This window comes from Somniosus microcephalus, chromosome 16 (genome assembly GCF_052327205.1).
Source record: "Somniosus microcephalus isolate GS21.2 chromosome 16, FLI_Smic_1.0, whole genome shotgun sequence".
NCBI lineage: Eukaryota > Metazoa > Chordata > Chondrichthyes > Squaliformes > Somniosidae > Somniosus > Somniosus microcephalus.
In genome coordinates, this window is record NC_141002.1 from 106847584 (window position 1) to 106869729 (window position 22146).

A 22146-nucleotide genomic window follows, 5' to 3' on the forward strand; every position below is an offset into this window, starting at 1 on the left:
ACGAGGGAAATTAGGGATAGCATAAGATCCAAGGAGAGGACATATAAATTGGCCAAAAAAGCAGTAATCCAGAGGATTGGGAGCAGTTTAGGATTCAACAAAGGAGGACAAAGGGATTAATTAAGAAAGGGAAAATAGAATATGAGAGTAAGCTTGCAGGGAACATAAAAACTGACTGTAAAACCTTTTATAGATATGTGAAGAGAAAAAGATTGGTGAAGTCAAGCGTAGGTCCCTTGCTGTCAGAATCAGGGGAATTTATAATGGGGAACAAAGAAATGGCAGACCAATTAAATACATATTTTGGTTCTGTCTTCACAAAGGAGGACTCAAATAACCTCCCGAAAATGTCTGGGAACATACGGCCTGATGAAAGGGAGGAACTGAAAGAAATCAGTATTTGTAGGGAAACGGTGTTAGGGAAATTGATGGGATTGAAGGCCGATAAATCCCCAGGGCCTGATAATCTACATCCTAGGGTACTTAAGGAAGTGACCCTAGAAATAGTAGATGCATTGCTGATCATCTTCCAACATTCGATGGAATCTGGAACAGTACCCATGGATTGGAGGGTAGCTAATGTTACCCCACTATTCAAAAAAGGTGGTAGAGAGAAAACGGGGAATTACAGACCGGTAAGCCTGACATCGGTAGTGGGGAAAATGCTAGAGTCCATTATAAAAGATGTAATAGCAGAGCACTTGGAAAACAGTGACAGGATCGGACAAAGTCAACATGGATTTACAAAAGGTAAATCGTGCTTGACTAATCTACTGGAATTTTTTGAGGATGTAACTAGTAAAATAGATAAGGGAGAACCAGTGGATGTGGTGTATTTGGACTTTCAGAAGGCTTTCGATAAGGTCCCACATAAGAGATTAGCGTGTAAGGTTAAGGCACATGGGATTGGGGGCAATGTATTGACTTGGATAGAGAACTGGTTGGCAGATAGAAAGCAAAGAGTTGGAATAAACGGGTCTTTTACCGAGTGGCAGGCAGTGACTAGTGGAGTACCGCAGGGATCGGTCCTTGGACCCCAGCTATTCACAATATATATTAATGATCTAGACAAGGGAACTAGATGTAATATCTCCAAATTTGCAGACGACACAAAGCTGGGTGGGCATGTGTGCTGTGAGGAGGATGCCGAGAAACTACAGGATGATTTGGACAGGTTGGGTGATTGGGCAGAAGCATGGCAGATGCAATATAATGTGGATAAATGTGAGGTTATCCACTTTGGTGTCAAAAACAGGAAGGCAGATTATTATCTGAATGGCAATAGATTGGGAGAAGGGGAAGTGCAACGAGACCTGGGTGTCCTTGTGCACCAGTTGCTGAAGGTAAGCATGCAGGTGCAGCAGGCGGTTAAGAAGGCCAATGGTATGTTGGCCTTCGTAGCAAGAGGGTTCGAGTACAGGAACAAGGATGTCTTGCTGCAGTTGTACAGGGCCTTGGTGAGACCACATCTTGAGTATTGTGTGCAGTTTTGGTCGCCTTATCTGAGGAAGGATATTCTTGCCATGGAAGGAGTGCAGCGAAGATTCACCAGGCTGATACCTGGGATGGCAGGAATGACGTATGAGGAGAGATTGGGGCGATTGGGCTTCTCCTCGCTGGAGTTTAGAAGAATGAGAGGGGATCTCATTGAAACTTATAAAATTCTGGCAGGACTGGACAGACTAGATGCAGCGAGGATGTTCCCGATGGTTGGGGAATCCAGAACCAGGGGTCACAGTCTAAGGATAAGGGGTAGACCTTTTAGGACAGAAATGAGGAGGAATTTCTTCACCCAGAGAGTGGTGAACCTGTGGAATTCTCTACCACAGAAGGCAGTAGAGGCCAATTCATTAAATATATTCAAGAAGGAGTTAGATATATTTCTTAAGGCTAAAGGGATCAAGGGGTATGGGGAGAAAGCAGGGACCGGGTACTGAACTTGGATGATCAGCCATGTTTCGCATTGAATGGTGGAGCAGGCTAGAGGGGCCGAATGCCCTACTCCTGCTCCTATCTTCTATGTTTCTAACAGCGCAGAACTCCACTAGTTACAGTTGCCAACCTGAAAATGACCCATTTATTCCTATTCTGTTTTCTGTCTATTAACCAATCCTCAATCCATGCTAGTAAATTACCCCCAATCCCATATGCCCTAATTTTGTTTAATAACCTCTTGTGTGGCACCTTATCGAATGCCTTCTGAAAATCCAAATACACCACATCCACTGGTTCCCCCTTATCAATTCTGCTCGTTACGTCCTCAAAAAACTTGAACAGATTTGTCAAACACGATTTCCCGTTCATAAATCCATGTTGACTCTGCCCAATCCTATTATTATTTTCTAAGTGCCCTGTTACCACGTCCTGAATAATAGATTCTAGCATTTTTCCTACTAATGTCAGGCCTGTAGTTCCCCGTTTTCTCGCTCCCTCCTTTCTTAAATAGTGGGGTTAAATTTGCTACCTTTCAATCCGCGGGAACCGTTCTTGGATTTATGAAATTTTGGAAAATGATAACCAATGCATCCACTATCTCTATGGCCACCTCTTTCAAAACTCTAGGATGTAGGGCATCAGGTCCAGGGGATTTATCTGCTTTCAGACCCATCAATTTCTCCAGTATTTTTTTTACCACTCCTAATTTCTTTCAGTTCCTCATTCTCGCTAAAGCCTTGGTTCGCCACTATTTCCGGGAAGTTATTTACATCATCTTCAGTGAAGACAGACACAAAGTACTTGTTTAATTTTTCTGCCATTTCCTTATTTTACATTATAATTTCTCCTGTCTCAGCCTGTAAGGGACCCACACTTTCACTAATCTTTTCCTTTTTACATACCTATAGAAACTTTTACAATCTGTTTTTATGTCTCTCGCTAGTTTCCTCTCATTCTATTTTCCCTTTCTTTATCAATTTCTTGATCCTCCTTTGCTGAATTCTAAAATCCTCCCAATCCTCAGGCTGACTACTCTTTTTGGCAACATTATAAGCCTCTTCCTTTGATCTAATGCTATCTTTAACTTCTCTTGTTAGCTCCGGTTGGACCACTTTTCCTGTGGGGTTTTTGTTGTAAATTATGTATTAATTCTTTAAATGCTAGCCATTGCTTGTCTACCGTCATACCTTTTAGTGTAGTTTCCCAATCTACCTTGGCCAACTCGCCCCTCATACCTACGTAGTTTGCTTTGTTTAGATTTAAGACCCTAGTTTCGGATTTAACTAAATCACTTTCAAACTCAATATAAAATTCTATCATATTATGGTCACTCTTCCCAAAAGGCCCCTTTACTACAAGGTTATTCATTGCACAATACTAGATCTAAAATAGCCTGTTCCCTAGTTGGTTCCTCAACATACTGATTTAGAAAACTATCTTGTATACATTCCATGAATTTGTCCTCCACACTATTACTGCAAATTTGGTTTACCCAGTCTCTATGTAGATTAAAGTCCCCCATGATCACTGTATTACCCTTGTTACATGCGCCTCTAATTTCCTGATTTATCCTCTGCCCTACATTACAACTACTGTTTGGGGGCCTATAAACAACTCCCACCGATGTTTCCTGCCCCTTGCTGTTTCTTGGCTCCACCCAAACTGTTAGATCCGGGTATCTTAATGTTGTGTCCTTCAATAATCAGACAAAGACTGCAGGGAACGATCATCAGGTGTTTACTGAATGAGGTTCAAACTGCAACTGACTGTACAGAGCACTACTCAGGGTTTATATACAGGTGTGGTCGCTGCCGGTACTACAGGATAAAGGAGCTGTAAAAAGTAGTTCTCCCTCTTAAAGTACATACACTACAATGCCTCCCCTTTTAGATTAACAGTACCATAACACTCATTTAACAATTAAATATCAAACTAATTACGATTAACACTTTTAACATGCAACATTAACTGGAAATAGTCCATTTATAAATTCAGTCTTTGGGGAGGCTTCCTGATTCTTTCTGGATAACGCCTTTCCCGAGTGTCTCGCTCTTGGTGCGGAGGCGATTCTAACACCCTGTCGTCAGTTGATTCATCAGCTTCCAATGCTATTGTTTCTGAGGTAGATGCGACCTGTACGTCGGGTTCCTCACCAGGTACGTATGGCCGAGACATGGGGCTGACTCGTTCCTGTGACTTTAGGATCTGGTCAGCATGGCGTCTCACGATGCTCTCCCCAACGTCCACTGTGTACATTAGTGGGCCCTGCTGTGTGCATATCGTTCCTGGTTGCCATTTCTCTGTTCGGTAGTCGCGGGCCAAGACTGGTTGCCCTACATTGAAGTTCCTTGTCGGCTTCTCATTGATGTGCTGGAATTGCTTATTTTCAACATCTCTTCGTACATTTGGCCTGAGCAAATCCAGACGAGATCTCAACCTTCGGTTAAAGAACATCATGGCCGGGGCCTGGTTGGTGACTGCATGTGTCGCATTTCTGTAGGCTAACAGGAAATTGTCCACCTTATGCTGCAGTGGAATGTCGTCATCGCACATGGCCTTTACTGCTTTTTTAAAGGTTTGTACGAACCTCTCAGCCAATCCATTTGTGGCTGGATGATACGGGGTGGATGTGTAATGCCTTATCCCATTCCTTTTCATAAATCTTCGAAACTCTTCGGACACAAACTGTGGTCCGTTATCAGAGCAAATCTGCTCTGGCAAGCCGTTCCTGCAAAAATGGTCCGTAGGACTGCAATAGTTTTCTCCGTGGTGGTGGTGGACATTTTGATCACCTCAGGCCATTTCGAGTGCGCATCCACGGCTATTAAAAACATTGAGTCCATGAATGGACCAGCAAAATCAATATGCACCCGTTGCCATGGAGATGAGGGCCACACTCATGGGTGTAGAGGGGCATGTGGTGGTGCATTTTGGACCTTCTGGCATCTTGAGCAGCTCTTCGTCAGGTCCTCGATTTGCTGATCGATCCCTGGCCACCACACACAAGCCCTAGCAAGGCTTTTCATTTTCACCCCTCCCAGATGACCTTCGTGACACTCATTGAGCACTCTCTCCCTTAACTTGGGTGGAATTACCACTCGGGATCCACACATCACTGTCCCCTGGCATACTGACAGCTGTTCTCTTCTGGATGAAAATGCTGGCAACAGTGAGTCGCCATGTGCTGGCCATCCCTTCACCGTCAAATCATATACCCGAGACAGTGTCGGGTCATTTCGGGTCTCCTCTATACCAGCGTTAATTACTGGCAAGCATTCAATTATAGTCGAATGAAATATTTCGACAGGATCCACTGCTGGTGCTTCCTCCGCAGTAGGCAGTGGCAGGCATGATAGCCCATCAGCGTTTCCATGCTGTTTCGTGCCCTTATACTCGATATCATATTGGTGCTCCCCTAGAAAAAGGGACCATCTTTGTAGCTGTTGCGCAGTCATCACCGGAACGCCCTTCTTTGGATTAAAGATGGAGACAAGTGGTTGGTGGTCAGTCAGCAAGGTGAACTTCTGCCCGTGCAGATAGTGATTGAACTTTTTCACTCCCCACACTAGGCTGAGGGCCTCCCTGTCAATCTGGGCGTAGTTACGCTCGGCTGAGGTTAGTGACCGAGACGCAAAGGCTACTGGCCTCTCCGAGCCGTCCGGGAATTTGTGCGACAGCACCGCTCCAATGCCATAGGGTGATGCATCACACGCCAACTGAATTGGTAGTGCTGGGTTGAAATGAGCCAACACCTCTTTCGATGTGATCAATGCTTTGCTCTTCTGGAAAGCTCGTTTACATTCGTCACTCCACTTCCATGGTACCCCCGTTTGCAGTAGGTTGTTCAGTGGGTGTAATACTGTAGACAAATTCGGCAAGAACTTATGGTAGTAGTTCACCAGCCCGAGGAACGACCTCAGTTGTGACACGTTTTCCGGTGCTGGAGCCTTGACTACTGCCTCAATCTTTTCAGGGGACTTATGTAACCCCTCTTTATCAATAACGTGGCCACAATACGAGATCTGCTCCTGGAAAAACTCGCATTTGTGGCGATTAGCTCGGAGCCCATATTCCTTCAATCTAGTGAGCACCTGCTCCAGGTTGGCGAGGTGATCACTGTCATTTTCGCCCGTGACCAGGATGTCGTCCAAATAAAACTGGGTCCCTGGAATCCCTTGCAGGACTTGTTCCATTGCCCTTTGCCAAATAGCCGGAGCTGATGCTACCCCGAACACCAGCCGGTTGTATTGGTAGAGACCTTTATGAGTGTTGATCGTGAGGTACTGTTTCGAGGCTTCTTCTACCTCCATTTGCAGGTACGCCTGGGCCAGATCAATCTTAGTGAAGCGTTTCCCTCCAGATAGCGAGGCGAAAATATCTTCAATCCGCGGAAGCGGATATTGTACAGTGTGAAGGACTGGGTTCACTGTCACCTTAAAGTCCCCACAGATGCGAACCTTCTTTGGTTCCCCAGGCGTATTACTCAACGACCTCTTCATTACAGGAACGATGGGTGTAGCCCACTCGCTCCAGTCCACTTTGGACAGTACTCCTGAACGTTCCAAACCTTCCAGCTCTGCTTCGACGGCTGGGCGGATCGCATAAGGTACCGGCCTGGCCTTAAAAAAAAAAACTTTGGGCTTGCATTTTCCTCTATTTTGATCGTCGCTGTTATGCCTTTTAGTGTTCCGAGTCCCTGCTGGAACACTTCTTGTGCGTCAGTTAGCATTTTTGACAGTCGTCCAGGTGTGACGTCGTCATCCTTTTTGGCATCTACAGTCAGTGCTTGTATGGAATGCTAATCTAGCTGTATCTTCCGGATACATTCACGTCCTAGTAGTGGTGGTCCTCCATCTGGCAACACATATAGGTCCATTTTTGGTGTTTCCTTGCTGTTATATATAACGTTCACCCTTATTTTTCCTTTGGGGTAGACTTTTTGCCCCGTGTACGTCTTCAAGACAATCTTTGTATCTCTCAAGGGTATATGTGAGAATAGCCGCTTGTAGTCCCTTCGGTTTATGACTGTTAGGGCTGATCCTACGTCCAATTCCATTTTCACTTGGACTCCTGCTACCTTGAGCGTGACCCAGATAGTTTGGTGATCCTCCGTTTTGATCACATTATGCAGTTTCAGACAACCCAGCTCCTTGCTTCCGGAGTCTGTATCATTCTTCTGTTCGTCTGAACTACTCTCCGTCACCTTATGTACCTTCTTGTACTTCTCCTGTGGAGATTTCTTGCTGCTGGTTTTCTTTCCCGACCTGCAGACTCTTGCTATGTGTCCTACTTTTCCACACTGTCTGCACACTTTGTCCTTGAACCAGCAATCATTCTGGTCGTGTGTTGTTCTGCCGCAGCGATAGCACTTCACTGTTCCGTATGACATTTCATTTGTGCCATATTCTTGCGGTCTCTGTTGTATCTCAGCAGCGCCCCGTACGGCTGCTTCATGTGATACTGCCATGCTGAAAGCCTTGTCCAGCGTAAGATCCTTTTCTGATAGAAGCCGTTTCTGGGTTCCTTCACTTTGAAGCCCACACACAAACTTGTCCCTTAAAGTATCTGCTAGACCCGTTCCAAACTGGTAGTGTTTCGATAGCTTGCGCAGTTCCGTTAAATACTCAGCATTACTTTTATCTTTATGCTGGTTCCTTTTGTGAAACTTAAATCTTTCTGCTATCAGCAGCGGTGTGGGGTTTAAGTGGTCCTGTAGGATTGACACTATGTTTTCAAAACCCTTTTCTACTGGCTTCTCTGGGGTTACTAGGTTTCGTAGTAAGCCATACGTTTTTGCACCCATTGAATTCAACAATACCAGCGCTTTCTTTTCATCTGGCACTTCATTTGCCTTGCAGTATACTTGTATGCGTTCGACATATGTCGTCCAATCTTCGACTTCATTGTCGAACGCTGTGTTACTGCCACTCTTCGGCATTTTTGGGTGTGGTTAGACTGGCTTAAAATGGCGTCTCCCGCGCTTTCCTTTCTTCCCCGCTGTGGCTTAAAATGGCGTCTCCCGCGCTTTCCTTTCTTCCCCGCAGCGGTTTAAAATGGCGTCTCCCGCGCTGCTGCCAACGCCGCTCTCGGCGGTCCTCCTGGCAAATGGCGACACCCTGTGGATTTCGTGCGCTGCTCCTGCGCTGCTGCCAATGCCGCTCTCTGTGGTCCTCGTGGCAATGGCAGCGCCTCGCGTTTTCCTGCGCGCCTCTCTTCCCCCGTTGACGCTGCTCGGCCCTTCAACACTGGCTGCGCTCTGCTCTCTCTCGCCTCTCTTCCCCCGTTGACGCCGCTCGGTCCTGAACACCGGCTGCGCTCTGCTCTCTCTCGTTGACGCTGCTCGGCCCTTGAACACCGGCTGCGCCCCGTGTGCTCTGCCCTCTCTCTCTGCCCTGTCGACGCTGCTCGGCCTTTTTCTGTGCCAGTCGGTCGGCTCTAGCCGCCGCTGTCCGGGAAGGGTCTGCGCAGTACCTGTTGCCAGCCCGTTTCGCTGGACCACCGTGGCTGGAAAGCCAAGCCTGGCCCTCGACAGTCTCCCCTGCGATGCCCGTGCTTCTGGACTCGACCTCCTTCCACTGTTCTCCAGGAGCGAATCCCTGGGAGGTGATGCAGAGTTGCAGGTAGGTTCGAATCTTCTCATCGCCAATGTTAGATCCGGGTATCTTAATGTTGTGTCCTTCAATAATCAGACAAAGACTGCAGGAAACGATCAACAGGTGTTTACTGAATGAGGTTCAAACTGCAACTGACTGTACAGAGCACTACTCAGGGTTTATATACAGGTGTGGTCACTGCCGGTACTACAGGATACAGGAGCTGTAAAAAGTAGTTCTCCCCCTTAAAGGTACATACACTACACAAACTGATTCTACTTCTTGATTTTGGGAGCTAAGATCCTTTCTCTCTACTGTCTTTATCCCATCCTTTATTATCAGGGCTACCCCTCCTCCTTTTCCCATTTTGCCTATCTCTTCTAAAAGTTAAGTATCCTGGAATATTTAGTTCCCAACCTTGGCCACATTGCAATCATAGCTATTCGATCAAACCTGTTGATTTCTATCTGCGCTATTAGTTCATCTATTTTGTTGCGAATGCTTCGCACATTCAGATATAATGCCATTAACTTTGACTTATTTCTATTTTTCCCTGATGTCACCTCAGTCACTGATGCCCTATGACCTTTGTTACTCTCTCTGTCCCTTCCTGACCCACTCTGCTTATTTTTACCCAAAGCTCTACTCTGCTCTCGAGCCTTGACATTTCTCTCACTGCTTTTAAATTTACTCTTTCCTGAATCCTCTCCCCCCCCGTTCATTAGTCTAAAGCCCTGTCTGCTGCCCTAGTTACTCGGTTCGCCAGGACACTGGTCCCAGCCCGGGTTAAGTGGAGCCCGTCCCAACGGAACAGGACCCTCTTTCCCCGGTACTGGTGCCAGTGCCCCATGAACTGAAGCCACCTTCCTCCCACACCACTCTTTGAGCCACGCATTTAAACCTCTAATCTGTTTGTCCCTATGCCAATTTACACATGGCTCAGGTACCTTTGAAGTTCTGCTTTTAATTTGGATCCTAGCTCCTCAAACTCAGCAGAACCTCATTCCTAGTTCTACCTTTGTCGTTGGTTCCTATGTGGACCACGACAACTGGATCCTCCCCTCCCACTCCAAGTTCTTCTCCAGCCGCGAGGAGGTGTCTTTAACCCTGGCACCGGGCAGGCAACACAACCTTCGGAACTCTCAGTCGCGGCTGCAAGGAACAGTATCTATCCCCTGACGATACTGTCCCCTACCACAACTACATTCCCTTTCACTCCCCCCACTTGAATGGCTCTTGCACCCTGGTGCCATGGTCAGCTTGCTCATCCATCCTGCAGGCTTTTCCCTCATCCACACAGGCAGCAAGAACCTCATACCTGTTGCACAAGGGCAAAGACTGAGGCTCCTCCAGCACTGCACCTGGGGTCCCCCTTACCTGCCTGAGTTGCAGTCACACCCTCCTGTCCCTGACCACTAACCAGACCTGTACCACTACCTAACCTAAGGGATGTGACTGCCTCCTGGATCAAAGTGTCCAGGTAACTCTCCCCATCCCTGTTGCCCCACAATGTCTGCACCTCAGACTCCAGCTCAAAAACTCTGAGCTGAAGTTCCTCAAGATGCAGGTACTTACTGCAAACGTGGTTGTCCAGGATCACAATGCTCTCCACAAACTCCCACATGCTGCAGTTGCCGCACACCACCTGCACTGCCATCCCTATATGACCTTGTTTTATTTAATTAAATGTAATTAAATTTGTAATTAGGTAATTTAGTTTACAGTGTAGTTTCTTGATTACTTACTACTAGATTAAGTTATGGGTACTGGAATTAAATATCTACCTGTAACACAAAGCACTACAAGTAGTGTAGGCAAAAAGCAATGACTCTTTCCCCTCATCTTCGAATTCTCACTCTTTCCAAATTCCCAAATAAAACACTTTGTTTAAGTCCACTCTGTTTTAATCCCACTCCCCCGCTCTTTCCCCATAACCTGCTAATGTTTCCTTTTCAAGTATTTATCCTATTCCCGCTTGAAAGTTACTATTGAATCTGCTTCCACCGCCCTTTCAGGCAGCGCGTTCCAGATCACAACAACTCGCTGCGTAAACAAATGTCCACTTGTCGGATGAGATGTTAAACCGAGGCCCTGTCCACCTGTCCCACGGTTCAGGTAGGTGGCAAAGTCCGATGGCACTATTGGAAGAGGGCCAAGGAGATCCCCAGTGTCCTGGCTAACATTCCTCCTTCCGTCAACACTGCACAGAGTAACTGGCCCTTCATCCAATTGCTGCTGGTGGACCATGCTGTGTGCAAATTAGCCTTCAGAACAGTGACCGCTCTTTAAAGTCATTCCATATCAGCATCTCAGACATTTTTCAGAAGTATGATCAGGCACTATATAAGTTTAAGTTGTAAAAACTAATAATAATGGGGATTTTGCTCTTTAAAGTCTAACCCTAATGAAAGAGGAACAGCAATTCTACCGTGAACATTATATCTGAACCTGCAGAATCCTGGTAAGAGAATGAAATAACCATTTCATGTAAATAGTTTGAAAACATCATCGTCATACATTCAAGTTTGAGTGTGGGGAATGAGCTGAACTGTGCAATATTACAGCGCAAATGCTGTTGTGCTAAGTGCACAGCCCCATGCTCCCACCATGAGCCGCTCTTGAAGGGATTGCGGGTCATAGCGACCGCACTGTAACCTCGATTCTCCAATCCTATTGAGCAAAGCCCCCTCTCCCCCCCCCCCCACCCCCCCCCCCCCCCCTCCCAAAAGCTGGGAGTGCTGGATCCCACACGCGCCCCTATTCATGTCAGCTGTGGCTCAGTGGGCAGCACCCTCGCCTCTGAGTCAGAAAGTTGTGGGTTCAAGTCCCACTCCAGAGACTTCAGCACAAATATCTAGGCTGACCTTCCCAGTGCAGTACTGAGGGAGTGCTGCACTGTCGGAGGTGCCGTCTTTTGGATGAGACGTTAAACTGAGGCCCCATCTGCTCTCTCAGGTGGATGTAAAAGATCCCCTGGTACTGTTCGAAGAAGAGCAGGGGAGTTCTCCCTGGTGCCCTGGGCCAATATTTATCCCTCAACCAACATCACTGAAACAGATTCTCTGGTCATTATCACATTGCTGTTTGTGGGAGCTTGCTGTGTGCAAATTGGCTGCTGCGTTTCCTACATCACAACAGTGACCACACTTCAAACAGTACTTCATTGGCTGTAAAGCGCTTTGGGACATCCTCAGGTTGTGAAAGGTGCTGTAGAAATGCAAGTCTTTTTTCAGCTTTGGCTGGTTCACATTTTGTCTGAAGGGCAAAAGCTGGATAAAATTTAATGTTTCCACATACTGTAATTGTAAACCGTGCTAAACACTGTATAACTGGGATTACTAACCGTGCTAGACCCTGTATAACTGGGATTACTAACCGTGCTAGACCCTGTATAACTGGGATTACTAACCGTGCTAAACCCTGTATAACTGGGATTACTAACCGTGCTAGACCCTGTATAACTGGGATTGCTAACCATGCTAGACCCTGTATAACTGGGATTACTAACCGTGCTAGACCCTGTATAACTGGGATTACTAACCGTGCTAGACCCTGTATAACTGGGATTACTAACCGTGCTAGACCCTGTATAACTGGGATTACTAACCGTGCTAGACCCTGTATAACTGGGATTACTAACTGTGCTAGACCCTGTATAACTGGGATTACTTACTGTGCTAGACCCTGTATAACTGGGATTACTAACCGTGCTAGACCCTGTATAACTGGGATTACTAACCGTGCTAGACCCTGTATAACTGGGATTACTAACCGTGCTAGACCCTGTATAACTGGGATTACTAACCGTGCTAGACCCTGTATAACTGGGATTACTAACCGTGCTAGACCCTGTATAACTGGGATTACTAACCGTGCTAGACCCTGTATAACTGGGATTACTAACCGTGCTAGACCCTGTATAACTGGGATTACTAACCGTGCTAGACCCTGTATAACTGAGATTGCTAACCTCATCGATGTTGTTCACATTAACAGCTACAAAGGAGCAACAGACTCGTATATCGAGAAGGTGATGATCTCCTCAAACTCAGAAGATGCGTTCTTAATTAAAATTCTGCTGAGACAGACGCGACGTCCTGAGATTGGTGACAAATTCAGCAGTCGCCATGGGCAGAAAGGTAAATTGTAATGTGTGGAGTGCAGTTCGTGCTGTGACTTCACCTGTTGTCATTACCCATTGTACATGGCATTTGTAAGTAGCTACCTACAAGGGGGTGGGAATGCAAGAGTGAGGAAGTGAATCTTCGGTTGTACAGAGCCTTGGTCAGACCCACCTGTGTTCAGTTCTGGGCGCCGCACATCAGGAAAGATATATTGTCCTTGGAGGGAGTGCAGCGCAGATTCACCAGAACGATACCGGGGCTAAAAGGGTTATATTATGAGGACGGGTTGTGTAAACTTGGCTTGTATTCCATTGAATTGCATAGAGCACAGGGGTGATCTAATTCAAGTATTAAAAATGATGAGATTCAATAGGGTAGATACGGAGAAATTATTTTCTCTGGTGCGGGGAGTCCAGAACAAGGGGGCACAATCTTAAAATTAGAGCCAGGCCGTTCAGGGGTGATGTCAGGAAGCACTTCTTCACACAAAGGGTGGTGGAAAGCTGGAACTCTCCCCCAAAAGGCTGTGGATTCTGGGGACTCAATTGCAATTTTCATGGCCGAAATTGATAGATTTTTGTTGGGTAAGGGTATCGAGATATGGAGCAAAGGCGGGTATATAGAGCCGAGATGCAGATCAGCCAGGATCTGATTGAATGGTGGAATGGGCTCGAGGAGCTGAACGGCCTCCTCCTGCTCCTGTGTTTGTGAACTGGTTGATGCAGTGTGTTAGAAACGTGCCTTTCCTCCTGGAATTTGCTTCCGATCCAGCCCAGACTGATGGGATAAAGATCGCAATCTGACATGCTGGCTGAAGGAATCTTGGATGAAATAAATTTGAGCAGTGTCTTGTCAGTTAGTGGTCACCGCTCCACTAAAACTGCCTTGAATTTGGCCATCTCCCTCAGCACGAGCAACGGCAAGAGACTCGCTGTGAACTAGGTTGTGCTCTTCTGAAGTAGGCGCAGAGTCGAGCAATCTTTCCTGTGCATCTATATGACCTGGGCCTGCTTGTTGACACTGAGCGCCTAAAATGGAACATGCCCAAATCCCCAGTGCTAACATCTGTAACGTCGGCCAACACAGCATTATTTCAATTTTAATTCGCTATCTTTTGTTTTAGTGGAGGGGGTGGGCTTGGTGGCCAGGAGGACAGCCTTGACTCAGGATGGTGCTTTAAAAATACTTGCTATTGTTGAGGTGATTAATGGAGTTGATCGGGTCGATAGAGAAACTATTTACTCTGGTGGTGGGGGGGGGGGGGGGGGGGGAGTCCAGAACAAGGGGGCAGAACCTTAAAATTAGAGCCAGGCCGTTCAGGGGTGATGTCAGGAAGCACTTCTTTACAGAAAGGGTGGTGGAAATCTGGAACTCTCTCCCCCAAAAAACTGTTGAGGCTGGGGGTCAATTGAAAATTTCAACACTGAGATTGATAGATTTTTGTTATAAGGGTTACGGAACCAAGGTGGGTAAATGGAGTTAAGATACAGATCAGCCATGATCTAATTAAATGTCAGAGCAGGCTCAAGGGGCTGAATGGCCTCCTCCTGGACCAATGTTTGTGCTGGAGAATGAAACACTTTCCCACTTTTGCCTCCCCAACCCTGCCCATCCACATCAGCTACTCCCAGACTGTTTAACTGCACAAACTGGGTGTGAATTAAACCCCGCACGGTCCTTCAGCTGAAATGCCGCAGTTTTAGAAGTGACTGCACCAGGCACTTCTCCATTTCTCATGCTTGTGATTTCTGAATCGGATTGGCAATTTCGTGCCATTGATGGAGAGTTTTATGGGTGAACGTGCATCCCCCTGAGTTGAGGCAGATCTACATTCCGACCATTAGAGAGACAGGATTTTCATTCTGTTACTCTGGCGCAGATTCGAATGTGAAAGGTGCTGACACACCTGAGCCTCTGATTTTAATGGTGTTTAAAACTTTTAAATGTAACTTAATCTTGTTAATTATCACCAAATTACTCACTGCTGCAGGAACCCTAAGAATTTGACATCCAAAATGATCCGAGGTGTGCCCACCTCAGGGTGTGGAAATAAGTTATCTTAAAACGTTTTATCCTGCACAGTTTCACCAGTTTAAAATTGCACTTTTTAAATGAAGTGTTCCTGCAACTTGAAAAAAATCATCCGGTAGAAAAATTTGACTAGTGCAGCTTTTTTTTTTTACGAACCTGCTTTTTAAACTCTCCTTGTTCATTCTGACATTGCCATGAAATGTGAAAGGCACAAACGGCCATAAAATGTCCCGTGGTGCGTGTTTTCAGATACAAGTCCCGAACTGGTAACCTTGTGACCTCCTAATTAAGTATGCAAAACAGTTTCATTACCATTTTATGGCACATAATTGCCTCCCACAAACACAATCCAGGAGTGAAACAGTAAATGCAAAGAAGCCCTTAACCCATTCTCCATTCGCAGCTTCCAAAGGCTCCGTGCTAATTGTTTTATAAAAGCTGCTCCCAAGAGTATTTTAATCTTTCTAATGTATTAATGAGTATTCAGTCTCTTTAGCTAAGCCTGCTTTATTTAGTGGGAAAATATAACTGAGCCCGAGGAAAACGCCTGTACAGAAGCGCTGAAATGGTTTAACTCGAAGCCTGTTCCCACAGACAGTGTAACAAGATACAGAGATCAGAGTTAGTCTGAGATTCTGATGGCAATTCAGGCTCTACCTCCGTTTTTAGTGATGGTCTCGGTTGTTCAGATATTGTGAGTGTGGTAACATCACGAGCTTTTTTTTTAAATGTATAATTTACTGACTGTCCACTGAACATCATATTTCTTTCAGTGCCGTTTACAATGTTATTACTGGATTTGTTTTAATGCAAGTGGTGTGTCCAAACCACAGAGGCAATAAATAGACTTGTGCAATTAGATTGGGGAAATGTTATTAAAATCCCTCGGATATGGTTAGCCCTGTCAGCACTTTCACTGGATCACAATAGGTTAATTATTTACTTTAGTCACCAGTCTCCTCTTCTAATGAAACGCACAGCTGTGTTGGATCTGTGCTTGGATGTGTGGATCCCATTGTTATGCAGCTCACCAAAAGCTACAAGCTGCCTCTGACGGAGCACCCTCGCTTCTTTCTGTTTTCCTGCCTTTCTGTGTCAATTTCATGCATCTTTTATCATTCCCTTTCACACTAAACAAACAACACACACTGGCCCTCTGTGGCCCTCGCAGTCTACATTTTCCACAGTCTGCCGCTATTCACAGTTCTTCTTATTTCATCATACAAGAAGGACACATGAAGCTTTCCAAAAGATGCTTGTTCACCTGTTACACCGAAAGTCTTGGTTAGCGAACTGTACAGTTTTGTTTCTAACCCCTTTTAGCTGGTGTTTGTTGTGTCCCCCTCGTCCGTCCATGGGAATGTACAACCATGTGAGTGGGACGCTAGACCTTCCCGCCCTGCTGCAGATGCTACCTGCGATTCAACCATTATTTCCCCTCCCATGAAGTAAATCTCTCTACTCTAGTAAGGCCCTCTGTTAACCTGGCTGAGAATTCCTGAGATCCATCCTCACTGGGTTTAAGCGACTGTACCTCTAGCCCCAGAATGGTTTAGTTGGGAAGTTCGGGTTGTATCTGCTCAGATGCTGGGCATCTCTTGTGTATTGCGAAGCCTCCGCTGTCAATCCTGCCTTTCTGTGTGTTTTTAAAAATTAATTCTGGGGCTGTGGGCGTCACTGGCATGGCCGGCATTTATTGGCCATCCTTAGTTGTCCTGCTACAACTGAGTGACTTGTTGAGAGTTAACCCCGTTGGTGTGGGACTGGAGTCACATATAGTCACTGTCATGAATTTTACCATTCATGTAGAAATGACTCATGAGATAACACTGGGTGGCCAGCTGGTGGCGCCATCCAAGGAGTATAAATACTCGGGCGTGGGCCCAGCTTGCTCAGGATGTTTCTGTAACCAGGAACTAGTGATGTAACTAGAATCTCCTGGTTGTGAAACAGTTGATTAAAGCCTTGTTTTATACTCACACCAAGGGCTCAGTAGTTTTCTTACATCAGTCACTTTCACTGATTCCAGCTCTTTATTTCCAGGTTCTTTTTTAAAAAACTGAATTCAAAATCTCAAACTGCTATAAACTCTCATTCTCTGGATTTAGTCCCTTCCTCTGGTCCAGTAACGTAACCACTACAGTACCGTTCCCATTAGGTGTGTATCACCTTTGAAAATGTGATATTATGTAAACATCCACATTAACAAGTGAAACTGTCCCAGTGATCAGTGCGATTTGAAAATGTTTCTATGATTGCAGGGTCTTTGTAGAATACTGATGGTTGGATGGTGCATTGTGAGTAATTACAACAGATATTGCAAGCAACTTCCAGTAAATCTCTCGCTCTCTCCCCCCAGGTGTCTGTGGTTTGATTGTACCCCAGGAAGACATGCCGTTCTGTGACAGTGGAATCTGCCCAGATATCATCATGAATCCTCATGGTTACCCCTCGCGAATGACGGTGAGTCTCGACTGTCCTATTCTGTGTAGCAATGATTTACTGCAATCTTATTGGAATGCCAATAAACTGATGATCTCCCACCCCAAGAGAACGGAAGGGAGGCTAAAGTGTTTCCACTTAACTGGAAGAAAAATCTTCCGTAAAGAGATTCTCATCTTTGCTCGGCACTCTCTTTAAAAATTAGAACACTAAGGGGGGCATTTACACTGTGGAGCATCCATTCAATGCAATTCTACTTTGTACCAACACTAAACTTGCAGTTTCTATCTGGAGTGGGGTCTGACCTGATCCTGGACTGAGACTCCCTGGCGCCTGTATTACTACAGCACTCCAATTTGGCATTGACAATCCAATGCAGTGTCAAACCTGGTTTACAGAGTGTTCAGGGGGTCGGTGAAAATTAACCTTGTCGTTTAGCGAGCAGGAATTCTCCACTCGCCGCGCTCTAAATGTTTAACATTGGAAGAGAGCTCTAACCGTGTGTATATCCAAGCAGACACGAGCTCGCTCCTAAGCAGGACAGCTAGAGGTTCCAGTCAGGCAAGAACCAAGCAATGGAAACATGTTTCAGACCCACAGCTGCAGTGTAGACACACACTGAGTGACTTGCAACCCTCTCTCTGTTTCATTTTTAAGTGGTAAATGAGCTCAGTGGGAGAGCTGGTGGGAAGACTTTCCACTCTCTGGCTCTGAAGGTGCTTAGTTACCTTGTAATTGCAAAATCACCAATGCAATTTTTTTCAGTAAAAATCTGGAACTCTTCCCCCCCCAAAAGGCTGTGGGCGCTGGGGGTCAATTGGCGCTTTCAAGACTGAGATCGATAGATTTTTGTTGGGTGAGGGTATCGAGGGAGACGGAGCAATGGCAGGTAAATGGAGTTGTGGTGCAGATCAGCCATGATCTAATTGAATGGCGGAACAGGCTCGAGGGGCTGAATGGCCTCCTCCCATTCCTCATGTTCGGATGCATCCTAGGTTAACAGAACTGACCATTTGCGCTGTCAGACTGCACACCTGGTGTTACTGAATTATCTCCAACAATATCATCCGCAATCAAATCTAAAAAATAAATATGAGCAGAATAAAATAAAAAGGATGTTAGAATTGTTTGTCGCAGTTTAATGGTTTTTAAAGGCATGTCGAGGGATTTCTTTAATCTGTTCTTGTAATGTGTGTGACACTGGCAAGGCCGGCTTTTATTGCCCGTCCATTGAGACATAGGAGAGAGCAGAACCCATCGCGGTCAATTCCTGAAGTCTCATCTTTCTTCTTGTATGAAATCCAAAAAAGTTTAATTGGGAAAGGTTGGCTGAAAAAAAGATGATTTAACTTGTGTCTGTTTTCAATGTTTGTGTGTGTGTCACTGTGTCAGTCAGAGAGGAAAGGGAAATTTAGTGGGGATTGTAAAATAAATCCCAACATCCTTGGCAAAGGACACCACTTTTTGGAGGCAGAGAGCGAAATGGCAAGGGACAGGAGTGTGGTGGCTGAACAACAACAACTTGTATTTATATAGCGCCTCTAACATAGTAAAACATCCCAAGGCGCTTCACAGGAGTATTATAAAACAAAATTTGACACCGAGAGACGCAAGGAGAAATTAGGGCCGATGATCAAAAGCTTGGTCAAAGAGGTAGGTTTTAAGGTGCATCTTAAAGGAGGAAAGAGAGGTGGAGAGGTCTAGGGAGGGAATTCCAGAGCTTGGGGCCTCAGCAGCTGAAGGCACGGCCGCCAATGGTTGAGCGATTAAAATCAGCGATGCTCAAGAGGCCAGAATTAGAGGAGCGCAGAGATCTCTGCGAAGGTTGTGGGGCTGGAGGAGATTACAGAGATAGGGAGGGGCGAGGCCACGGAGGGATTTGAAAACAAGGATGAGAATTTTAAAATCAAGGCTTTGCCAGACCGGGAGCCAATGTAGGTCAGCGAGCACAGGGGTGTTGGGTAAACGGGACTGAGTGTGAGTTAGGACACGGGGCAGTGAGCACAGGGTAACGGGTAAATGGGACTGGGTGCGAGTTAGGACACGGGGCAGTGAGCACAGGGGTGATGGGTGAACGGGACTGGGTGCGAGTTAGGACACGGGGCAGTGAGCACAGGGTAATGGGTGAACGGGACTTGGTGCGAGTTAGGACACGGGGCAGTGAGCACAGGGTAATGGGTAAACGGGACTTGGTGCGAGTTAGGACACGGGGCAGTGAGCACAGGGTAATGGGTAAACGGGACTTGGTACGAGTTAGGACACGGGGCAGTGAGCACGGGTAATGGGTGAATGGGACTGGGTGCGAGTTAGGACACGGGGCAGTGAGCACGGGGGGTGATGGGTGAATGGGACTTGGTGCAAGTTAGGACACGGGCAGCCGAGCTTTGGATGACCTCATGTTTACGTAAGGTAGAACATGGGCGGCCAGTGTGTTGCAATAGTCGAGTCTAGAGGTAACAAAGGCATGGATCAGAGTTTCAGCAGCGGCAGGTGCGGAGACGGGCGATGTTACGGAGGTGGGACTAGGCGGTCTTAGTTAGTTAGAATAAGGGGTTTAGCAGTGGGGACGCAGAGGGATTGAAGGGTAACCTGGGGGGGAGCGGCGAAGGGCGACCTGGGGTGGGAGCGGGGCGAGGGGTAACCTGGGGGGCGGGGGGAGAGGGGTAACCTGGGGGGCACTTATGCTGGAGCAGGCCATTAAGGTAGGGTGGGGCAAAGCAACGGAGATATTTGAAAGCAAGGTCGAGAATTGGGGTAATAGTTGCTGATTCTGAACTGTGGCTTTCCAGAATTGGCTGGTGTTACCTGCTGTCATCTCCTTGTCTCCATAGGTTGGTAAGCTGATCGAGCTGCTTGCGGGGAAGGCTGGCGTCCTGGATGGCAGGTTCCACTATGGTACTGCCTTTGGTGGCAGCAAAGTCAAGGATGTTTGCGAGGATCTGATACATTACGGTTACAACTATCAGGGCAAGGACTATGTAACCTCTGGAATCACTGGGTACGTCTGAGCACTTTAATAAACCACAGAACCATTCTGTGTTACGTGGAGAGACTAGCGAAACTGGGATTGTTCTCCTTAGAGCAGAGAAGGTTACGGGGAGATTTAATAGAGGTGTTCAAAATAATCAATGGTTTTGATAAATATGGTAAATAAGGAGAAACTGTTTCCACTGACAGGAGGTTCGGTAACCAGAGGACACAAACTTAAGGTAATTGGCAAAAGAACCAGAGGGGGGATGAGATTTTTTTTTTAACGCAGCGAGTTGTTGTGATCTGGAACGCGCTGCCTGAAAGGGCGGTGGAAGCAGATTCAACAGTAACTTTCAAAGGGGAATTGGATCAATACATGAACATAAAACATAAGACGTAGGAGCAGGAGTCGGTCATTTGGCCCCTCGAGCCTGCTCCACCATTCAATAAGATCATGGCTGATCTGATCTTGGCCTCAACTCCACTTCCCTGCCCGCTCCCCATAACCCTCGACTCCCTTATCATTCAAAAATCTGTCTATCTCCACCTTAAATATATTCAATGACCCAACCTCCACAGCTCTCTGGGGGAGAGAATTCTGAAGATTCACGACCCTCTGAGAGAAGAAATTTCTTCTTATTTCCGATTTAAATGGGTGACCTCTTATTCTGAAATTATGCCCCCTAGTTCTAGATTCCCCCATGAGGGGAAACATCCTCTCTGCATCTACCCTGTCAAGCCCCTTCAGAATCTTATATGTTTCAATAAGATCACCTCTCATTCTTCTAAACTCCAATGAGTATAGGCCCAACCTGCTCAACCTTTCTTCATGAGACAACCCTTTCATCTCCAGAATCAACCTCGTGAACCTTCTCTGAACTGTCTCCAATGCAAGTATATCCTTCCTTAAATAAGGAGACCAAAACTGTACGCAGTACTCCAGGTGCGGTCTCACCAACGCCCTGTACAGTTGTAGCAGGACTTCCCTACTTTTATACTTCATTCCCTTTGCAATAAAGGCCAACACTCCATTTGCCTTCCTAATTACTTGCTGTACCTGCATGCTAACATTTTGTGATTCATGTACAAGGACACCCAAATCCCTCTGTACCTCAGCATTTTGTAATCTCTTCCCATTTAAATAATTTGCTTTTTTATTTTTCTTACCAAAGTGGATAACCTCGTATTTTCCCACATTAAATTCCATCTGCCAGATTTTAGCCCACTCACTTAGCCTGTCTATATCCCTTTGGAGATTCTTTGCTTTCCCACCTATCTTTGTATCATCAGCAAATTTGTCTATATTACACTCGGTCCCTTCATCCAAGTCATTAATATAGATTGTAAATAGTTGGGGCCCCAGCACTGATCCCTGCGGCACCCCACTAGTTACAGTTTGCCAACCTGAAAATGACCCATTTATCCCGACTTTCTGTTAGTTAGCCAATCCTCTATCCATGCTAATATATTACCCCCAAACCCGTGAGCTCTTATCTTGTGTAGTAACCTTTTATGTGGCACCTTATCGAATGCCTTCTGGAAATCCAAATACACCACATCTACTGGTTCCCCTTTATCCACCCTGCTCGTTACATCCTCAAAGAACTCCAGCAAATTTGTGAAACATGATTTCCCTTTCATAAAACCATGCTGACTTTGCTTGACTACATTATGATTTTCTAAATGTCCTGCTATCACTTCCTTAATGATGGACTCCAGCATTTTCCCAATGACAGATGTTAGGCTAACTGGTCGATGGTTGCTTGTTTTCTGTCTCCCTCCTTTCTTAAATATGGGCGTTACATTTGCGGTTTTCCAATCCGCTGGGACCTCTCCAGAATCCAGGGAATTTTGGTAGATTACAACCAATGCATCCACTATCTCTGCAGCCACCTCTTTTAAGACTCTAGGATGCAGGCCATCGGGTCCAGGGGACTTGTCCACCTTTAGTCCCATTAGTTTGCCGAGTACTTTCTCTCTAGTGATAGTGATTGTTTTAAGTTTCCCCCCCCCCACCCCAATAGCCCCTTGATTATCCATTATTGGGATGC

General features: G+C 46.1%; 1 protein-coding gene across 1 annotated transcript in view; it reads left to right on the top strand.

Annotated features, from left to right (window-relative positions):
• Positions 1-22146, top strand: part of polr3b (polymerase (RNA) III (DNA directed) polypeptide B) — a 112243-nt gene that overhangs the window by 81608 nt on the left and 8489 nt on the right. The window contains exons 23-25 of the mRNA XM_086009694.1: positions 12525-12667; positions 17043-17146; positions 19957-20123. Coding sequence (XP_085865820.1) covers positions 12525-12667; positions 17043-17146; positions 19957-20123 — 414 coding nt within the window. The remainder of the gene's footprint in view (positions 1-12524; positions 12668-17042; positions 17147-19956; positions 20124-22146) is intronic.